This window comes from Rhinopithecus roxellana, chromosome 14 (assembly GCF_007565055.1).
Source record: "Rhinopithecus roxellana isolate Shanxi Qingling chromosome 14, ASM756505v1, whole genome shotgun sequence".
Taxonomy (NCBI): Eukaryota; Metazoa; Chordata; class Mammalia; order Primates; family Cercopithecidae; genus Rhinopithecus; species Rhinopithecus roxellana.
The window spans coordinates 74,193,270-74,216,366 of record NC_044562.1 but is presented as its reverse complement, the minus strand read 5'-3'; the positions used below and the strand labels follow the sequence as shown (position 1 = coordinate 74,216,366).

The 23,097-nt window shown below is 43.1% G+C and overlaps 1 protein-coding gene across 1 annotated transcript in view; it reads right to left on the bottom strand.

Annotated features, from left to right (window-relative positions):
* The window catches only part of SP3 (Sp3 transcription factor), a 57,447-nt gene extending 50,380 nt beyond the window's left edge, over positions 1-7,067 (bottom strand). Inside the window, exons 1-3 of the mRNA XM_030916439.1 lie at positions 6,529-7,067; positions 5,781-5,932; positions 5,150-5,272 (exon numbers count right to left, since the gene is read on the bottom strand). Coding sequence (XP_030772299.1) covers positions 5,150-5,272; positions 5,781-5,932; positions 6,529-6,535 — 282 coding nt within the window. The 5' untranslated portion in view covers positions 6,536-7,067. The remainder of the gene's footprint in view (positions 1-5,149; positions 5,273-5,780; positions 5,933-6,528) is intronic.
* Positions 7,068-23,097: the final 16,030 nt, after the last annotated feature.

Sequence of the window (23,097 nt, the reverse complement as noted above, 5' to 3'; positions counted from 1 at the left end):
GGTAGAGACGGGGTTTCACCAGGTTAGCCAGGATGGTCTCGATCTCCTGACCTCATGATCCGCCCGTCTCAGCCTCCCAAAGTGCTGGGATTACAGGCTTGAGCCACCTCGCCCGGCCTAAATACCCTATTTTCTAAATGGAATGGAAAAAACACACTCAATCAGAAAACTACTAGATGAATTATGCTAAAACTACACTTGACAAATAATATATTACACTAGAAAAAAAAAAGCTCAGAACTGAGTTCTAGTTCTGACTACACTGTGGAATTGTGTGAGTTAGAGCAACTCAATTTCCTCATGTCAACAACTGGAAAAACATTACCTTGCAGGGTCATAAGAACCATAAGAAAAATATTAAGTTTTATAAACTACTGAGCACTGTGCAATCCCAAGATCACTGTGATTGCTAAGATTATGAGAATAGATTTGAAAAATATCCATTAAAATGCCTAGCACAATTCCCAGCACTCAGTAAGATCTATATATATTTACTGAATAGTTATTTTACTTTAAAATCACTGCAAACACAATGACAGAACAGATCAAAACAAATTTTGAGGTATTAAGAGCCTTCTATGAAAAAGTCTAAACCAATTTTAAACCTATTTCCACAATTCCACAATGAATCAGCTCCAAATATTTCAAAACTACAAAGCCTTGTAAAGCACAATCGTGTAAATTTCATCACCAATATACCACTAAAAGAGATGAAGTACACTAAATACCAAATGGGAGAAGAATAAATTAGAAAATCATCTGAGACCAAAAAAAAAAAAAAGTATGAAAAATGTTTGATGTTAGACTACTGGAAATACCACAAAAACAAAAGAAGAAAAGGAGATTTAAAAACATACAACCACGGCCGGGCCGGTGGCTCACACCTGTAATCCCAGCACTGTGGGAGGCTGAGGCGGGCAGATCACTTGAGGTCAGGAGTTCGAGACCAGCCTGACCAACATGGTAAAACCCTGCCTCTACTAAAAAGACAAAAATTAGCCAGGCATGGTGTACATCTGCAGTCCCAGCTACTCGGGGGCTGAGGCAAAAGAATGGCTTGGGCCTGGAAGGCGGAGGTCGCAGTGAGCCGAGATTCCGCCACCACACTCCAGCCTGGGTGACAGGGTGAGACTCAGTCTCAAAAAAATAAAAGTAAAAAAAATTAAAACAGGCAACCTAGACAAGAACTAGTATTTGATTTAGACGCAAGATAATCCTCTACATAACTTATGTCTACATAAGTTTACAAACTAAACTAAAAATCCAACAGTGTTTCTCTCAGTACCTAATATTCTTACTGGACAACTAACAAAACACAGGCAGGTGGATTCTTTGAGTCTAGGAGTTCAAGACCTGCCTAGGCAACATGGCAAAACTCCATCTCTACAAAAAATACAAAAATTAGCCAACTGTGGTGGCATGTGCCTGTAGTTTCAGCTACTAGGGAGGCTGAGGTGGGAGGATCAATTGAGCCCAGTGGTTGAGGTTGCAGTGAGCTGGAAAAGCGCATCTGCACTCCAGACTGGGAGACAAAGTGAGACTTTCTCAAAAAAACAAACAAAACACCAACTAACATGAATGTTGGCATTAGTACGGTAAGAAATTGTAACTAAGGCACTCTAAGTCTCTCTACATACAAATATACCTGTGGAAACGAAAAAAGAAAAAATTCACACCGTCTATTGCATAGTATTTGGAAATGATCATTAACTTAGTTCCTACGAATGCCTTTATGAAAGCCAGAAACAGAAAAGGAAGGAGCATAACTGGAAACAAGAACAAGTGTGAAGCTGAGGTGGAAACAAACTAAGAACTTAAGCAAATATTCAAGTTTCTTAAAATCTTCAAAGAGCACTAAAAGAACTGAAACAGACTTCAAATAGAATTACCCTACCCAATGAATTAGTTACAACAACAGCATAGGTCTTACTTAAATAATGGCAAAATAACATTTTTTGAAGTAAGCTATTACTTATTTTTTAGCTCAACAACATTTATGTGCCAAATTAAGGAACACTAAATTTACAACCTAAACCAAAGATCAGACAATCACTTTCATAATAGTCACTTATTTTAGGCTAAACGCGGTGGCTCACGCCTGTAATCCCAGCACTCTGGGAGGCTGAGGCGGGTAGATTGCTGAGATGGGTGGATTACAAGGTCAGGAGACTGAGACCATCCTGGCTAACAGGGTGAAACCCCGTCTCTATTAAAAAATACAAAAAAAAAAAAAAAAAAAATTAGCCGGGCATGGTGGCACACACCTGTAGTCTCAGCTACTCAGGAGGCTGAGGCAGGAGAATGGCATGAACCCCGGGAGGCAGAGCTTGCAGTGAGCCAAGATGGCGCCACTGCACTCCAGCCTGGGCAACAGAGCAACACTCCGTCTCAAAATAATAGTCACTTATTTTATTCCACTAAAGTGCAAATAAGGTAAATTAAAAATCCACAAGTTCACATAAATGCAAACTGGTCAAAGTTAATACTTGCACAAAGGTCTACTTTTTTCTATTTTCTGGTTTACTACTAAAATTAGCCACACAACTTAAGCACAAAGGAGCGTTGCCATAAAACCATCTTTCAGAGTCCACATTGTAGAACATTACATGTGAGACTGCTTTGTGACTAGACTTCTTCAGCAACGTACTGTGGGTAAGCAAACACCCTTGGCTAGGTTGCTCTTTTATGACAAATTCCAAATTCAAAATCCAAATATTAAAAGCAATCTTCAGCACAGTTGATTGGCTTTTCAAGGCCCTTTTAACCTCAAAATACCAAGCTAAACTGGCATGAAGTTGATCTGTATGTGTGTATTTCCACTTGTTTAAACACAATATATAAACAATGTGGAATCCTAGACTGGATCCCAGAAGAGAAAATGGACATTAGTGGAAAAGCTGGTGAAATGCAAACAAAGTCTAATTAGTAATATCATAACAATGCTCATTTTTTAGTTTGGACAAATGTGTCATCATGATGCTAACATTAGGGGAAGCTGGATGAAGGGTATGAGACAATTCTCAGTTCTATATTTCCAACTTTTCTATAAATTTAAAGTTATTCCAAAATACAATTATTTAAAAACACAGCTATAACCTCTCATAATTCCGAATCATTTGAGTAATAAGATTATCTAAGCTCATGAACTCACGTAAATTTCCTTCCTTTTCTAAGATGTGCTGAAAAAATGTTAAGTTCATATCTGCACTGGAAAAATAATTTTTCTATTTGCTAAGGCAAATATACACAAGCCAGTCTTACCAATTTTACTCAAAGCGAAAAATCTTGGGCGCAGGTACCAAACACCATAAAGAAATATATGATTTAGGATTTTTTTTTTTAGGCAAAACTATTTTCATTTTACTATGATTGGCAAATTATGATTTGATTGATAAATCTCAGATTTATCAGACTGATTTTAGTTCATGTTCATCTGGCAAAATATGTGTTGTCAGGAATGATTTGGTAATTCAGAGAAGCAGCTAAAGCAGCATGGAAACTTCCCTACAAGCATATGGCCACAGCTGGCTAAGGCTGGAGACAGTATTCTATCCTTGGGCCTCAGACTCACATATACATGTACATACACATTTTTCACCCATAGTTCCTTACTTCTCCCCTCCCCCATCTGTAAACTGATACCTAAACTTTACAAATTACAGCTACAAGAAAAGTTTTGTTTCATTTGAAATATAAAAAAGATCAGTAGAAGCAATCTGCTTTTCAATTTTACTTATGCAGTTTAAGATACAGTCAATTTCTTTTGGCACTTTGGAACTAGAGGGATACAGTTCATAAAAAAGGTATACCAACCCTCAGTGAAGCTAAAATGAGGTGAAATAAAGTCCTACCAATCCATAAATGTATTTAAAAATGACAATACCTAATACAATTTTACATTTTTACATCTTAATCTGCTTATGAAAAAAGACATTAAAACTATTCACATCCCCTATAACGAAACACTAAAATTACAAATCTATTTACCAATAATAGCTTAACATTGGTTTAACTTAAAAAAAATTCTGGACATACTAAGCATTTGCTGTAGACTATACCAAATACTAAACTTCTCTTTCTTCAGTCACTATTCAAAATATCACTCCACAAATCAATTCCTATGATCCACCACACACACACACACACACACACACACACACACACACACGAGAGGGTTTTCATTTTAACAGGTGAACAAATCTACACAACAGTGATGATCTAAATGTAAAATTCACAATTAACAGTCTAAAAACTATTCCTACCCTATTTGTATTAACCCCTCACATAACACAGGCGAGCTCCTCCCCTTGCCCCGACACTGTGAAAACACTACAGAAAGAATCCCACATCTTACCTGACTAGCAGTCGTAATAAAACGAAAATATACTTTTGCCAATCATATTCAACTGTAAGTATTGCAGTATTAGCGTGCATGTAAATACAATTTCTTACATACACTTTTCTAACACTGATAGTCATATTCAATTTCAAAAGATAAAGTACTATCTAAGCAACTTGCTAATTTCAAAGGCTGCTAAATGTTTCACTTACGCCTCTTACAAAAAAAAGTCACTGCGAATTTAAGTAGTCTGCAAAAACTAAAATTCAACGATTTTGAATGGTCACTAAAAAAGCAAAGTGTTCACTCCTGCATACAAAAGGGTAATTCAAAGAATAAACCCTCATTTTTTAAAAATAATGTACGATTTAAAACAGTAAGATCCTGTAACTTCCAATAGAAAATGCTCCAGGTTCAAAAATACTAAAAACTAAAGACACTACTTCTAGTTGATACTATCTATGGCCGATAGGCTGTGCTTGAAAATTTTGTAGTGTTCAGCGAAGGAGTTTTCAGCACTGATATGAATTGCTCAAACATCCATTTTGGAGTCCTCTACCCCCGCCCTCTCAGACTTCATTTTGTGAAAAATTTTGCGCGAGATGCCGCAGTGACAATTTCGAGAAAGCCTGGGCTGGCTTCAGATCCAAACAGGGATGCGAAAGAGCAGGAAAGGGCGCCCTGGAGCCCAGCGGCCCGTGCGGCTCGGGGGAAGCGCGGGCGCCGCGGAGGCCTTTTGGGCGGGCGCGCCACGGGCCCCGGATGGCGGGCGCCGGGCCTCAGCGGGGGCGGGCCGCGCGCAGGACTTACCGCTCCGGCGGCGGCGGGGGCCCCGGCTGCGGCGGCCGCCTCCTCCTCGTCGTCGCCCGGCGATGGCGGCCCTATCTTGCTGCAGGTAGCGGCCAGCAGAGCGAGCGGTGACGGCTGAGTGTCCTACCCCCAATGGGCGGGTTCAGGGAGGGAGACAGGGGGAGGGGGTGGCGGTTAGGGCCGGGGCGCCGCTCGCACAGGAAGTGCGACTCGGTCCCCGCCGACTGCGCCCGGGCGAGCGCCAGCCCGCACTCTCCTCCTCCTCCTGGTCCCGCCGCCGGCCCCCGCCTGGCGTCCCCCGCTCCCCGAACCCCAACTCCCCGGTCTGCGGGCAGGCGGGCGGCGGGCTGCGCGCCGGGCCTCCGCCTTCCGCCCGGAACCCACCCCCGAGAGGGCACGCTGGGGCCCACACTCACACGCGCACAAAAAGGCGGCAGGCTGGCGGGGCGGGGCGGCGCGGGCGGGGTCGGAGCGTTGGCGCCTCGGGCGGGCAGCTCCCGAGGCGGGGGGAGGGGAGTGGAGGGGAGGGAAGAGGCGAGGAGGGAGGGGTGAGGCGAGGAGGGAGGGGAGAGGCGAGGGGAGGAGAAAGCGGCGCGAGGGGGGTGCCGGCTGGGGTTCAGCAGCTCCTCACCTGGGCCGCCGCCGCCGCCGCCGCCACCGCGCCGTTTCCGTGCTGTTGCTGCTGCTGCAGATACTCGCCGTGGCCGCCGCCGCCACCGCCGCCGCCGCCGCTGTCCACGTCCAAGGCAGCCATTTCCTCTTGTTTCACGGGCTTTTCGGGAGCTGCAGGCACAGCGCGGGGGGGTGGGGGTGGGGAGGAAGGCGGGTGGCGGAGAGGGAGGGGGCCCGTGGGCCGAGGCGAAATTACTCCAAAGCCCGGACCCAGGCCCCTTCCCCTCCCCCACCCGCCCCCCGGCGGCGGCGGCGGCGGCGGCGGCTCCCTCCTCCCCTCCTGTTGCTGCCCCCGCCCGCCGCTGCCTGTAACCCTCCTCCTCCTCCTCTTTCCCTCCTCCTCCTCCTCCCCGCGCTGCCCCTGCCCCCTCTCCTCTCCTCCCCTTTCCCTTCGCGCCGCTCGCTCCTCTCGCACCGTCAGTCACTCACACACACCCGCCCGCGCCCGCACACAGGGGGATGCGCTCCCGGCGGACCGGGCCGCCCGCCCTGGGGCCTGGCGGGGAAACGGCGTTGCTGGGGCTTCGGGGGTGGACGGTGGCTGCGGGGAGGGGAGGGAGGCGCAGGGGAGTGCAGCTTTCTGCCTCTCACAGACACTCGGTCGCACACACGGGGCCCGGACCGGCGGCAGCGACCCCGGGCTGGCTGTGGTCGGCGGCAGCGGCGGCGGCGGCAGCAGCAAGGGTTGCTCTCTCGGCTTTACGTACCGGTCATAGTGTGTTTAGGGCACCTCAGGCGGGGCTCCCCGCCGCCTTACACATGGTGAGGAGCGAAGGCGGCGGCGGCGGGAGAGGATGCGGGAAGCGGCGGCGGACACGGCCGGAGCGGTCCGGGGATTTTTTTTTCCTATTTTGATTGACTGTGCGGGAAACACAAAAGGTGGAGCCTCCAGCCCAAAAGGGGGGAAGAGGGTGACAGCCTGCCCGGAACTCCCGCCCCTCTTCTTGGCCCTCATTCGCCGCCGTGTTCTCCGTCGGATGTGCTCATTGGTCCAGGTGCCCGTCCGTCGCTGTGCCAGGCGGCGCGCTTCCTGTTTGCCCCCCGGGTGGAAGGGGAGAGACAATGAGCGGCCGTGGCAGCGTAGGTTTCCGAAAGCGGCTACGGCTCGCCGGTTACCCCGCTGTGTCCGCCTCTCTCGCCGGCTGCCGCTTCCAGGCCCGAGGCGTAGGCCTCCTCCACCTCGCAGGCGCTCGGAGCAGGCCTAGCCAAGCTGTAGAGGAGCTGTGCTGGGGAGGAAATTCGTCCCCGGTGGCTCCGGCTCCACTGGAGGCTTCCTCCATCCCGGCAGCAGCCTCGGCCGGATCTCCCCAGGGCCTCGCGCTCTTGGAGCCGCCGCTTGCCTGCGCTGCCAGGAGGCCACCGCCGCTCAGCCCCGGGGCTGCTGCTGCGGCCGCTGCCGCTACTGAGCAAACCAGACCCGCCCCACGAGCCCGGGGGGAGGGAGCTGGTATTAGGGGAGACACCCCCTCCGAGGCTGGAGGAGGATTTTTCTCACACACATCCAGCTTTCTGATTCACAGACAGCCATATCGCTCCCAGCCCCCTTAGCCCCAGCTTTCCAACCAGTCTCCCACTTTCACGTACCGTGAAGGCAGGCATTTAAAGCAAAAAAGAAATCTCAAGTCACCTCACATACGGAAGGAGAGTATTAATTTTGGCCAGTGGCACCAAAACGGGCACTTAAAAGTATATTTCATTTTACCTGTGGTATGTGTATGTATCCAATGGGGCAGAATACTGTTTTTTTAAAAGTCAGTCACATAATCATTTTGCTGCACAAACGTATCATTCCCAGCCTCTTAATCCTCTTGGTACCAAGTCAGATATCTCCTGAAACAAGCCCATCAACCATTGCCAACGTTTTTAAAGTCGTGAACTGGTGAAGTACCTTTTTTCCCCCATTGGAACATTTTTGTTGTATTTTAAAATCTTGTTTCACTCTCTGGATTAGGTTAACACTCCTTCCTTCTTTGGCATTCTTGATATCTTGCTGTCACCCTGGGGGGAAATGCTGAGGTTTTATGTCTGTGTTTTGCCAACTAAGAGATATCTCTCCCTGTTACCTTCAAGTATAGTTGCCAACAAAGAAGTTAAATTCAAGAGGTGGAAACACTGTCCACAATACCTCTTTTTTAGAAATCTGGCTCAAGAATCAGTTTTCCCATTACTGTGATAATTGTATTCTGTGTGATATGTGATATGTGATGATGTGCTTGGTGGATGAGGTTGTGAAGCACTTTAACTAGATTTTGTGTGTACTAACTTAATAGGTAATCCATTTGTGAGATAGTGAGTTTGCATCCCAGTTCCAAAGCAGTTAACCGCCTATGCTCACAGGATCAGAAGCATTGTATGGTTACTTTGCTCTTAATTGTACAAAGATCAAATTTCTAGGGAATTGACTTAAAAACCACAAACATGCGGAAACGAGACTCAAAATTCTGAGTCCAAGAATAAGGTTCATCTCTCCTAATAGTAAGACCTTGTAGTCTCATTTAAGTGGAAAAATAACTTTCAAAGTTGAATGGTATAACCTGTGTACTATTTTACAGCAAAAACTTTTAAGGAAATAAAAGTCACAAAATAACCTGATTTGGGGTGGGGGGAAGGGAAAAAGAGATGGGTGCCCTGAAGAGCAGGATAGGTGAAAAGTGAAAATAAGTAGACTGGGAGAGAGGAAGGGAAGTCACTATTATCACTCTGTTCCTACCTGGATCTGTTGGGTGGAAGGTAGCTCTTTCCCTAGAAAGGATATTTCAGGTATTTTCAGATTGTTTGTTTGTTTTTTCAGGAGTGGGGATATGTTCTACACTATTGCCATACCATTTTTGCAAAGTGTTAGTCCAGCCACCTAGAGAGCAAAGTATTTGGCCACAGGAATTAAATTCATTTCTTCATTCATACCAGTTGGCAAATGATATAAGACATGAGTCTTTTTTCTTTCTTTTTTGGGGGGTGGGGATGGCACATCCGTAGACCATTTTAACAAACAAAAAACACTTACAAAAAAAAAAATAGCCTAGCTGGGCGCAGTGGCTCATACCTGTAATCCCAGCACTTTGGGAGGCCGAGGCAGGCAGATCACTTGAGGTCAGAAGTTCGAGACCAGCCTGACTGCCATGGTAAAACCCCGTCTCAACTTGAAATACAAAAATTAACCAGGCATGGTGGCGCACACATGTAATCCCAGCTACTCAAGAGGCTGAGACAGGAGAATCGCTTGAACCTGGGAAGTGGAGTTTGCAGTGAGCTGAGATGGCACCACTGCACTCCAGCAAGACAGAGACTGTCTAAAAAAAATTTTTTAATGACCTACCTGAACTAACTATACTGCTTTTGATGGGATGCTTTTAAGAGATATATATAGAGGTGGGGTGACAAAGAGAGGTTGGTTAATTGGTACAAACATACAGTTAGATAAAAGGAATAAGTTCTAGTGTTCAGTAGCACAGTAGGGTGACTATAGTAAATAGCAATATATTATATATTTCAAAATAACCACAAGGGAAGATTTGAAATGTTCCCAACACAAGAAATGACAAATGTTCAAGGTGACGGGAGAGGGGGCAGAAAAAAAATGTCCAAAGTGATAGATACCCTAAACACTCTGATTTGACATTACAACACTGTATACATGTATCAAAATACCACATGTACCCCGTAAATGTGTACAAATGCATCAATTTTTTTAACAACAAAAGATGCATATACCAAAAGCATCACTCGCTACTTTAGTCAGATTCAGAGAACCTTCTTAGACCACTCTTGAGTTACTGTCATGGAATATCTTTTAAAAATGGCTGGAAATGAAGATAGTCTCTTGAAAGAACACCTTTTCCTACCTATTTCAGTATTGTAGTCAAGTCATGAAATACAATTTTTTTTTTTTTTGAGAGGGAGTCTAGCTCTGTCATCCTGGCTGCAGTGCAATGGCATGGTCTTGGCCCACTACAACCTCTGCCTCCCGGCTTCAAGCAATTCTCCTGCTTCAGCCTCCCCGGTAGCTGGGATTACAGGTGCCCACCACCACGCCTAGCTAATTTTTGTATTTTTAGTAGAGACAGGGTTTCACCATGTTGGCCAAGCTGGTCTCAAACTGCTGACCTTGTGATCTGCCTGCCTCTGCCTCCTAAAGTGCTGGGATTACAGGCATGAGCCCGGCTGAAATACAATTTAATTAAAATACTTACTTTCTTAATAGAAACTGCCTCTCAGTGGCACCTACTGCTACATTTACATAGTAACCCAAAATTGCAATTGCTTAACGGAGAGAATCACAGTGCTGGATATTATTTATACTTTTTCTTCCAAAACAATTTGAGGAAATTCTGTGCTGGCAGTTTTTACCTGCCTTTAAGGAACAGAATGTTTCCACTTCCCCCTAAAATGGCTGAGTGCTGCACCATAACATCACTCCATTCCAACCAAACAGCTGGAATAAAAAATGCAATTATACACACATATATATATGTATAATCTATACACACATAACTATGTATAATATATGCATTAATATATAAATAGAACAATCCATAATAAAAGAGATGACCATCATGGATAAATCTCAATATTGTGTGAAAAAAGCTAGTTATAGAAGGATAAACATTATGCTACTACTGTATTTATATAAAGTTTTTAAATGTACCAAATTATATTCTATACTATATATGGGTATGTACATATGTAGTAACATTGTAATTGCAAAGGAATGATGTGCTAAATTTAAAATGGTGATTACCCTTGGTATGAAGAGAATGGGATTTGAATGAGTTTCCCATGGGCTTTGTTTACATTTGCAAGTTTTACTTAAGCTAGGCTGAGTGTATTATTATTGTATTCTCTATATTGTTCTCTTTGCCTGAAATACTATTTTAAACTAAGAATTATTTTAAACTAAAAAAAAAAAAAAAAAAGTACCTGATAGGAGAAGTACTGCAATAAGTAAGTATGCTCAGGTAACTGATCAAAGGGCTGGAAGCAAGAGAGAATGATTCAAATATAACTAAGTTTGCCAGCTTTTAGTAAATGGAAAGATGAACTGAAATAAAGGATTTTAAAAGGGCATGAGTAAGCGGTGGGCCATTATGAATTTGGTCTTAGATGTGCTGAGCTGGAGGCACTAGCAGGACTTCCATGAGATGGATAGCCAACAGACTGTTGTCAAATTGAGTCTAGAGCCACAAAGAGAAGCAAGGGCAGGCTTGGATTTGGGGACTCTTACCATCTTCACAGGCCTTTGTCCATTTGTCTTTAAACATAGCTATGTTTGAAGGATAAACATTCCTTCCTATCTTTAAAAATCCTCCATGTAACTGGTTGTCCCTAGCTACTATCTTTTTTCTTTCCTCCCTTTCCTTGTCCAAAGTCTCAGTAACTTGCTGTCTTCTTACTGCCTTCCTAATATAATTCTATACCCAATTTCAGCATCTAACACTGTAAACATTTCCTTCTTAACACTGTCTCCTCCCTTGAACATTATCAGCTTTCTGGTTTTCTCTCAAATATATATTTCTCTGTATCTTTACAGTGCAGTCCCATAAAAAGCTACCTGTGGTGATGGAAATATTCTATGTGTGCACTGCCTATTACCATAGCCACTAACCACATGTGACCATTAGGAACTTGGCATGTGGCTAGTGTGACTGAGGAACTGAAGTTTTTTTTTATTTTAATTAAAGTTAAATGCGAATGGCCACATGTGGCTAGTGGCTGTCATATCAGACAGTGCCACTTTAGGGTTTCTTTTCAGTTTTTGGTTCCCCGAGCTTTTCTTCAGAAGCTGGAAACACAGTGTTCTATAATGTCAGCCCTCATCTCCAAACTCACTCCCAAACCTCTAGTTACCTCCTGTCACCTGAGTTCTTGTTCTATATCCTTTTTTTTTTTTTTTTTTTTTAGACAAAGTTTCACTCGTCGCCCAGGCTGGAGTGCACTGGCATGATCTCAGCTCACTGCAGTCTCCACCTCCTGGGTTCAAGCGATTCTCCTGCCTCAGCCTCCCAAGTAGCTGGGACTACAGGCACATGCCATCAGGCCCAGCTAAATTTTTTTGCATTTTTAGTAGAGACGGGGTTTCATCATGTTGGCCAGGCTGGTCTCAAACTCCTGACCGCAAATGATCCACCTGCCTCGGCCTCCCAAAGTGCTGGGATTACAGGCGTGAGCCGCCGTACCAGGCCTTGTTCTGTATCTTTAAGCACTGTGAATTCCTCTTGAATGTCTCACTTTCACCTCAAACTCAGAATGTTTAAAGCTAAACTCATAGCTTTCTCTACACAACCAGCTCCTCCTCCCTTCCGAAGCTTCTGTCTGTGACAGTGAGGCCATCATTCTCTCAGAAACCCATACGGGAAATTACCTTTGACACATCTCCTCCCTTCCCTCTCCTATAGGCAGCCACTTACCAGGTGCTGACTGCCAAGTTTTCCTGCAGACACTCTCAGCTACCTGTTCATTGAAATCACATTTATTGAACCCTGCTCTACAAGATGCTGCATGGTCCCTATCCTCAAGGAGTGGATATCCAGTTAAGAAACAAAACATAGGGCCGGGCGCGGTGGCTAACGCCTGTAATCCCAGCACTTTGGGAGGCTGAGGCAGGCGGATCATGAGGTCAGGAGATTGAGACCATATTGGCTAACACAGTGAAACCGCGTCTCTACTAAAAATACAAAAAAATTAGCCAGGCATGGTGGCGGGCCCTGTAATCCCAGCTACTCAGGAGGCTGAGGCAGGAGAATGGTATGAACCTGGGAGGTGGAGTTTGCAGTGAGCCGAGATAGCGTCACTGCACTTCAGGCTGGGCGACAGAGCAAGACTCCGTCTCAAAAAAAAAAAAAGAAAAAGAAAAGAAACAAAATATAGGCCAGGCCCAGTGACGCATGCCTCCCAGCACTTCGGGAGGCCAAGGCAGGAGGAACACTGGAGCCCAGGAGTTCAAGACTAGCCTAGGCAACATACTGAGACCTCAACTCTACAAAAAAATTTTTTTAATTAGCCAGGCATGGGGGTGCATGCCTGCAGTCCTAGCTACTTGGGAAGCTGAGATGGGAGGATTCCTTGAGCTCAGGAAGTCAAGGCTGCAGTGAGCCGTGATTGCACCACCGCACTCCATCCTGGGCCACAGAGCAAGATGCAAAATATAAACATACACAAATTCAAATAATAGAGAAGAGAAATAACAAAGCCTACAATACATCAGATGCTTTGCCAAAGGACTGTCTTCCGAATTCAGAAATCACTGGGGGGTCAGTCAGCTCCTTCTGGAAGGGATCAAAGCATGCTATGCCCTGGCCCACTTTTGTTGCCCTAGACAGGCCTCCAGACTTTCTTGCTCCTTTCTGTTCTATATCTACCACCAAATTAGTCTTCCTTAACCTGGCTCAAAAAATTTGAGTGATTCAAATGATCTAATGCATATCAGGGCATCTCTCCCAACTCCTCACTGTCCTGTGGTCACTCTAATTACGGAGAGTTTACTGGCCCTCTGCCACCAGGATTTTCCTTCTCCCCTCCCCCATGCTTCAATTCAAGTCTTAACCTCTTTCCATAAAGCCACTGCTGGCCAGGCATCATGGCCAATCTCAACACTTTGGAATTCAAGACCAGCCTTAGCATCATGGCAAAACCTCAACTCTAACAAAAAATACAAAAATTAGCTGGGCATGGTGGTGTGCACCTGTAGTCCCAGCTACTCTGGAGGTTAAGGCAGGAGGATCACCTGAGCCCGGGGAGGTCAAGGCTGCAGTGAGCTGCGATCGTGCCACTGCACCCCAGCCTTGGTGACAGAGACCGTGTCTCAAAAATAAAAATTTAAAAAGCCACTGCTTCCAGCTATTGGTCATTCCCTCATCTCTAACTTTCCATTAACCTTATAGTATACCCCTTAATATCACTCTTAATTCATGATTTAGTATTGTCACCACGATTCAAATCATAAGTACTTTGTGCACAAGCAATATCTTACTCTTTTTCTATGGTTCTTAAGCAGTGATTTCCAAGGAGGGAGAGGTATCTTTTGAAAACAAAACAGCTCTTTGTCCCATAGGGACGTTTTTAAAAGCCATGACACTTAACTTACTGGAATTTCAAATATTAAAGGAAAATGTGAGACTTTTATGCTTTATCAAAGGAGGCATGTTGCACAGTGAAAGAGTAAGGAGACAGTTTTTCAGTGTTGAGCAAATAGAAGATAATTAATAGATACTCTGTTGAACAACACATTGATTTCAACAAGCCATGAATTTGGATTCTTTTAGGATTAAACGTTCAGACTTCTTATTTTAATGGAGAAACTGTTAGTAATATGACTTGCTGATTGTAAAGGGGCCACAAAACTGGTACTTACCAGTTGAACCAACCATCAAAAACATAAGGATATGTTTGAATGTTTTTGTTATGAACCATTTGATATATAATATATGCACAATGTATACATAAACTATAAAACAATAATAGGTGATGAAGTCACCTAATTTAAGAGATTTCTGGAACTAATAAACACCTGTAATTTATTTATTTATTTATTTTGAGATGGAGTTTTGCTCTTGTTGCCCAGGCTGGAGTGCAGTGGTGCGATCTTGGCTCACCACAACCTCTGCCTCCTGGGTTCAAGCGATTCTCCTGCCTCAGCCTCCCTAGTAGCTGGGATTACAGGCATGCGCCACCATGCCCCACTAATTTTGTATTTTTAGTAGAGATGAGGTTTCTCCGTGTTGGTAAGGCTGGTTTCGAACTCCCAACCTTGGGTGATCCGACCACCTTGCCCTCCCAAAGTGCTGGGGTTACAGGTGTGAGCCACCGTGCCTGGCCAACACCCATAATTTAAAGGTTCTGTTATTTTTAACAGCAAACGACTTTATTTTTGCTCTAATGACATATATTTCACTGTTTTTTTTTAAATCTAGTATATTAAAAATATGGCATTTCTTGGCCAGGTGTGGTGGCTCACGCCTGTAATGTCAGCACTTTGGAAGGCTGAGGTGGGTGAATCACCTGATGTCAGGGGTTCAAGACCAGCCTTACCAACGTGTTGAAACCCTGTCTGTACTGAAAATACCAAAATGAGCTAGGCATGGTGGCGTGCGCCTGTAATCTCAGCTACTCAGGAGGCTGAGGCAGGGAAATCGCTTGAACCCAGGACGCGGAGGTTGCAGTGAGCCAAGATCACCCCATTGCACTCCAGCCTGGGCAACAAGAGCGAAACTCCATCTCAAAAACAAAAAATAAAACAAGGCATTTCTTTAAATTTTGTAGTCAACATGCCTGTCTTACTCATTGCATTGGAATTATTTTGTTTCTAGCATGCTTGCTAACTCATGAGTTTGTACTTTTTTACTCTATTTTGAACATTCTGATTTCACATTACTGAGATAGTCTTTCTTTCTTTTTTTTTTTTTTTTTTTTTGAGACAAGGTCTCACTCTGTCACCCAGGCTAGAGTGCAGTGGTGCCATCTTGGCTCACTGGAACCTCCACCTCCTAAGCTCAAGTGATCCTCCTGCTTCAGCCCCCCATGTAGCTGGGACTACAAGCGTAAGCCACCACATCTGGCTAATTTTTGTATTTTTTGTAGAGATGGGGTTTTACCACGTTGTTGCTCAGGCTGGTCTCGAACTCCTGAGTTCAAGCGATCCACCTGCCTCAGCCCCCCAAAGTGTTAGGATTACAGGCATAAGCCACCAAGCCCAGCCTACCGTGAAATAATCTTTCTACTTCATATTTCCTCCACACTGAATTGAATAAGCCACTTATCTGCTTATGTCGCTAGTCTACTCAAGTCATTTCATTCCTTCTTTGTATTGACTGACCCTCCCTCTAGTTTTGTATAACAAGCTTACTGCGTGTTACTTCTTCCAAATCACTGACATATAAAAATGAACAAAATTGGTCCTAATATTGATCCCTGGAGCTTTGTAACCCATCCATTCCAAACTATTCCACACTTTGATATCAAAGTCAATGTTTAATCTACTTAAGTATTTCATCCCTATACCATACTTGTCTAACTTCTAGATTAGTTGTTTGTCTGGTATTGTTTTCATGGTACTTTATCCTAAAATATAAGTAATTGGTTCATGGCTTCCCTCAGCTGATACTTGTTATTAGACCCAGAAGTTATTTCATATCACTGAGGCAGATGAGATGTGAAGCCATGCTGACTCTTTTTAAAATTAAATCATAACTTTCTGATATTTCCATTTGCTGATTTCCTACAAAATTTACCAATGTCACCTTCTTTACAGAATTTAATACTTCTGAATCTCATGCTCAAGAGAAAAAGGGATATTTAGGGAATGAACAATAATTTAACAAGGGTTTTACTTATTAAAACTGACATAGACCTAGTCAAAGATAAAGTATTTCAAATCACTTTTCTCCTTATTGATGAATTCAAACATCTGTTAAGAATAAAGAAGCAGGCTAAGCGTGGTGGCTCACGTTTGTGATCTCAGAACTTTGAGAGGCTGAAATGGCTGGATCATTTGAGTCTAGGAATTTGAGACCAGCCTGGACAACATGGGGAGATGCTGTCTCTACAAAAAATAAAAAATTAGCTGGGTGTGGTTGCACCCGTGGTGGCATGCATCTGTGATCCTAGCTACTCTCGAGGCTGAGGTAGGAGGATTACTTGAGTCCAGGAGGTTGAGGCCGTAGCAAGCCGTGATGGAACTACTGCACTCCAGCCTGGTCAACAGAGCAAGACCTTGTCTCAAAAAACAAACAAACAAAAAATCAAGAAGAAAATATTCGCATTGGCCGGGCGCGGTGGCTCAAGCCTGTAATCCCAGCACTTTGGGAGGCCGAGATGGGCGGATCACAAGGTCAGGAGATCGAGACCATCCTGGCTAACCCGGTGAAACCCCGTCTCTACTAAAAAATATAAAAAACTAGCCCGGCGAGGTGGCGGGCGCTTGTAGTCCCAGCTCCTCGGGAGGCTGAGGCAGGAGAATGGCGTAAACCCGGGAGGCGGAGCTTGCAGTGAGCTGAGATCCGGCCACTGCACTCCAGCCTGTGCGACAGAGCGAGACTCCGTCTCTAAAAAAAAAAAGAAAATATTCACATTACAATAGTGAAAATGTATCAGAGTTGTCAAAATTCATAGAACTGTATAACTAAATAAGGTAAATTTTACTATATGTAAATTATACCCTATTTTATAAATAGGAGAAAAAAGTAAATAGAATCTTCATTTTATGTTTGTATTGTTTTTTTGAGACGGTGTCTCATTTTGTTGCCCAGGCTGGAGTGAAGTGGCACCATCTTGACTCACTGCAACCTCTGCCTCCAGGGTTCAAATGTTTCTCCTGCCTCAGCCTCCTGAGTAGCTGGGATTATAGGAACCCACCACCATGCCCTGCTAATTTTTGTATTTTTAGTAGAGATGGGTTTTCGCCATGTTGACCAGGCTGGTCTCGAACTCCTGACCTCAGGTAATCCACCCACCTTGGCCTCCCAAAGTGCTGGGATTACAGGCGTGAGCCACCACACCTAGCCAGAAGCTTCCTTTTTAAAAAAACCTAGTAGAATACTGAAAATGAGACTCTGTGAGAATAGCACAGGGGATGGTCCAGGCTCCTGTACCTGGGAGTTTAACATAAACTAATTTAATTGTGGAAACTTTTTTGAAGAGGAGATGGAAGCATATGAACAAAGGCTTAGAAATGAATATTTTGAAAGAAAGAAATCCATGGATAACAGTGGAATGGCAAGAAATGGACATGTTAGGCTGGCACGGTGGCTCACACCTGTAATCCCAGCACTTTGGGAGGCCAAGGTGGGCGGATCACCTGAGGTCAGGAGTTCCAGACCAGCCTGGCCAACGTGATGAAACCCTGTCTCTACTAAAAATACAAAAATTAGTCAGGTGTGGTGGTGCATGCCTGTAATCCCAGCTACTTGGGAAGCTGAGGCAGGAGAATTGCTTAAACCCAGGAGGTGGAGGTTGCAGTGAGCCAAGATGGCACCACTGCACTCCAGCCTGGACGACAGAGTGACATTCTGTCTCAAAATAAAAAAAAAGAAACAAAAGAAATGCAGACTTTAAAAGTGTGTTTAATGTATGCTAAAAGCAAATGCATAAAAAGGCCAAATGAATAAACCCACAGAGTTCCTCACAAACACATATATTTCTGCAAATATAACAGCAAGATTATAGAAAGAAAAATGGTATGTGTGTGTATATATATCTGTTTTGTACACTTGAAAGCAGGAACCGTCAGAAAACATTACACTAGTAGGACTTTAATAAATTATTTGACTAAAGTGATACTTAACTTCTTTAGGCCTGTTATCTCATTATTAGTCAGCTATTCCTAACTTGTTTTTAATTTGTTTGTCTTATTATTTTTAATAAACTTTTTATTTTAGAATGCTTTTAGATTTACAAAAAAAGTTACAAAGATAATATAGAATTCCCATATACCTCTAATCCAATTGTTAGATTACAGCCAATCATTCCAGTTTGCACAGATTGTCCTGGTTTTAGCACTGAGAGTCCCACATCCCAAGAAACCCCTCTTCCACACAAACTGGAATGGTTAGTCACCCTACAATGTTAGTATCTTACCTTACCATGGTACATTTGTCAAAACTAAGAAACCAACAGGGTGCATTATTACTAAACTCCAGACTTTATTTGGATTTCATTAGTTTTTCCAGTAACATCCTTTTTGTATTATAGGATCTAAAACAGGATACCACATTCATGTGTTTAGTCATCATGTCTTAGTGTCCTCTAGCCTGTGACACTTTCTCAGTCTTTCCTTGTTTCTCATGACTTTAACTCTTTTAAGGAGTACAATAGCCCACCCTTATCTGTGAGGGCCATTCCAAGACCCCCAGTAGGTGCCTGAAACCTCAGCTAGTACTGAACCCAATTGCCATCAATTGGAACACGTTTTTGTTCATGTCTTCCACCCACAAACTTAATGCCTTTTGCATCTTAACTAGCATTTATCATGCACAGTGGCCCTAACTTTTGCAATCTGAGGTGTGATGGCAAAACTAGCAGGAATTACTTTTTCCTTCACAAGTTCACAGATAGAAGATTTGTTCTTGTCTTAGATCTCAGCAACCCCAGCATATGATTTTTTTCTTTTTCTATTGAGAAGGTTCACCTTTTCATTTAAAGGAGGTACTTAATGGCTTCTCCTTGGCATATCTGAATTACCAGCATCACTACTCTTGGTGCTTTGGGACCATTGTGAGGTCAAATAAGAGTGACTTGAAGGCTGGGCTCATGCCTGTAATCCCAGCACTTTGGGAGGCCAAGGCGGGTGGATCACGAGGTCAGGAGATCGAGACCATCCTGGCCAACATGGTGAAACCCCATCTGTACTAAAAATACAAAAAAAATTAGCTGGGCTTAGTGGCATGTGCCTGTAATTCCAGCTACTCAGGAGGCTGAGGCAGGAGAATCGCTTGAACCAGGGAGTCACAGGTTACAGTGAATGGAGATCTTGCCACTGCACTCCAGCCTGGCAACAGAGCAAGACTCCGTCTAAAAAAATTAAAATTTTTTTTAAAAAAAGAGTGACTTGAACACAGGCACTGCGGTACTGTGACAGAATCCATGAGAGGGCAATTGAGTGACTAACAGGTGGGTAGCATTGACCATGTGGATATGCTGGACAAAAGGATGATTCACATCTGGGTGAGATGGTGTGGGATGGCCTGAGATTTCATCAAGCTACTCAGAACACACAATTTAAAATGTATAATTTTTTTATTTCCAGAATTTTCCATTTAATATTTTTTGCCACAATTTGCTGAAGATAACTAAAACCACAGAAAGTAAAACTGTTGATAAGGAGGTCCTATCGTACTGGTAAAGTATTTTGTAGAATGTCCCTCAATTTGTGTTTGTCTGCTTTTTGACACTTAGACTCATCTTATGGGGCTCGAGGTCCTAATTTTATTTATTTATTTATTTACTCATTTATTCATTCACTTTTGGAACCGAAGTCTTCCTATGTTGCTCAGGCTGGAGTGCAGTGGCTATTCACAGGTGCAAACATAACAGCTTCAAAACTTCTGAATTCAAGCCATCCTCCCATTTCAGGCTCCTGCATAGCTGGGACTACAGGTGCGTACCACCTCATCCAGCTCTTATTTATTTATTTATTTATTTATTTATTTTTATTTTGTTTACTTTTCTTTTTGAAACGGGGTTTTGCTCTGTTGCCCAGGCTGGAGTGCAGTGGTGTAATCATGGCTCACTACAGCCTCAACCTCCCAGGCTCAGTTGATCCCCCCACATCACCCCCGCAACAAATAGCTGGGACTGCAAGTACATGCCACCACACCTGGATAATTTTTGTATTTATTGTAGAGATGAGGTTTTGCCATGTTGCCCAGGCTGTCTGACCTTATTTTTAATACTTGCATATTTCATAGTATGTAACTTGGAATATATTATATGACATTCTTGTAACTAAACATTTGCACAGATCCATGATAATTTTTAAGGTTGAATTCCTCTAAGTGGACTTGCTGTACTGAAGTGTAAACACAATTTTAAGGCTTATGATATGCATTGCCAAATTGCCCTTCAAAGTACATAAACTTACCAGTTTATACACTCACAAGCAATTTATAAAAGTACTTATTTCTCCACACACTCAGTTTTCATTTTTATTTTTAATCTTTGCCAATTGGATCATCAAAAATATGGTGCTTTTTTAAAGTTTCATTTCTTTGATTACTGGTGAGAGTGAGCATTTTTACATGGTTAGTGCCGTTGGTATTATTCTATGAGTTTCTTGTTTATACCCTTTATCCAATTTTTTATTGAGACATTTATCATTTTCTTTTGATTAGAAAGTGCATATTAGGCCAGGCGCGGTGGCTAAAGCCTGTAATCCCAGCACTCTGGGAGGCCGAGGCGGGCAGATCACGAGGTCAGGAGATCAAGACCATTCTGACTAACACCGTGAAACCCCGTCTCTCCTAAAAAATAAAAAAAAAATTAGCTGGGCATGGTGGTGGGCGCCTATAGTCCCAGCTACTCAGGAGGCTGAGGCAGGAGAATGGCGTGAACCCGGGGGGCGGAGCTTGCAGTGAGCCAAGATCGTGCCACTGCACTCCAGCCTGGGGCACAGAGCAAGACTTCGTTTCAAAAAAAAAAAAAAAAAAAAAGAAAGTGCATATTAATGATGTTAAACATTTTCTTTCAATATGTTTCCAATTGTTTTCCAGATTTTCATTTGCGTTTTAATAATGTCTTGATATTCAAAGGTGTGAACCACTCTCATTTGTTTTCTGCCTTTGGATGTTGTTTTTGTTTTTCAATTTGCTGTTGGTTTGATTTTAATATGGAGCTCAGTTCTGAATCCTGCTTGTTCTAGGACAGCTTACATGAGTCTTCAAGTCCCGCAGCATAGCAATCTCATCACAGATTGACAGCGCTCCCCTTCCTAGTGAGGCAATAACCCTAAGTCCTCACAGTCCCAAGCTTTAGGAGATAAAAAAGAAACAAAAACAAATTCAAAAGCACACTCCCCTGAAAGCTGCCTAATTCAGGCTGCCATTGACCTCGAAGGAAATAAATTCCAAAGATAGTAAAAACCACAGAAAAAAAAAACACACACACATCTTTTAACACAGTTCAGCTCCAAACCCCAAAACAGTCTGAAATCTGTGAGCATCCTCTGTGAGCATCCCTGCCATCCAGTCTTTCCGTAAGGCTTTGGCTCTCTCTGAACAGGGAACAGGAGCCTGGACTCTTAAGTCCTGCTCCAGGAGGCCAGGATTTGTCTTTCCTGTTTCCCATTCTCTTTGCCTCCATTTTAGAACTTTTAAGGTCCTGACAATTTCAGAACAGATGTCAGGACTGAAAGTTATTAGAAAGAACTAGAAAGGGGTGGGAGAAGGGAGAGCATCAGGAAGAATAGCTAATGGATGCTGGGCTTAATACCTGGGTGATGGGATGACCTGTGCAGCAAACCACTGTGGCACACATTTACCTATGTAACAAACCTGCACATGTACCCCTGAACTTAAAAGTTAGAAATAAAAAAAAAAAAATTACTCCTAAGTATTTTATTATAGTGAGACTTGATACCTTGTGGAGAAGGTCCTCCCTCCTTATCTTTTTTTTTTTTTTTTTCAAGACAGAGTCATTTTCTGTTGTTCAAGCTGGAGTGCAGTGACATGATCATAGCTCACTGCAGCCTTGACTTCCTAGGCTCAAGTGACACTCCCACTTCTGCCTCCCAAAGTGCTAGGATTACAGGCATAAGCCACTGCACCCAGCTCTTACTCTTTTTATTCAGGAATGTCTTGGGTGTTTTGTTGTTGTTGTTGTTTTGGGTTTTTCTTTTTTTTTTTTTTTTTTTGGAAATTTGCTCTTAGATGTACATTTTACAGCCAGTTGTCAGGCTCCATGAAAAATGTAGAATTTTCATTAGCATTGTTATTGGATCTATAGATCAATTTTGGAAGAATGGACATCTTTATTATATTGTGTATTTCTAGCCATGAAGATGGGATATGTCTTACTTAGATTTTCATAATGTCTTGCAATAAAGTTTCATAATTTTCTGCAAAAAAAAAAAAGAGAAAGAACCAGCATCTCACGCCTGTAATTCCAACACTTTGGGAAGCCAAGGCAGGTGGATCATGAGGTCAGGAGTTTGAGACCAGCCAGGCCAAGATGGTGAAACCCATCTCTGCTAAAAATACAAAAATTAACCAGATGTGGTGGTGGGCACCTGAAATCCCAGCTACTTGGGAGGCTGAGGCAGGAGAATTGCTTGAACCTGGGAGGCAGAGGTTGCCGTGAGCTGAGATTACGCCACTGCGCTCTAGCCTGGGCGACAGAGCAAGACTCCATCTCAAAAAAAAAAAAAAGAAAGAAAGAGAAAGAACCAGAAACATTAAAAGATTAAAAAGCCTTATGCCTTCTCTTTCTCCCCACTCCTCTTAATGAAAACATTTAAGACAGCAAAAGCTTTACATTAAATTTAAGTAAGGAAAAATAAATAAATAAGAAAAACGAGGCAAAAAGCAGGCCTAGTTCACAGATGGTATAGTTTTTTTTATAATTGACAAAAATTGTATGCATTTATGGTATACAAAACATGATGTTTTGAAATCTGTATACATTGTGGAATGGCTAAATCCAGCTAATTAACATATGCATTACCACACACACTTATTTTGATGTATGTGTGTGTCTGATGAGAACACTTAAAATCTACTCTCTTGGCAATTTTAAGTGTAGAATACATTGTTATTAACTAGTCACCATGTTGCACAATAGATCTCTTGAACTTA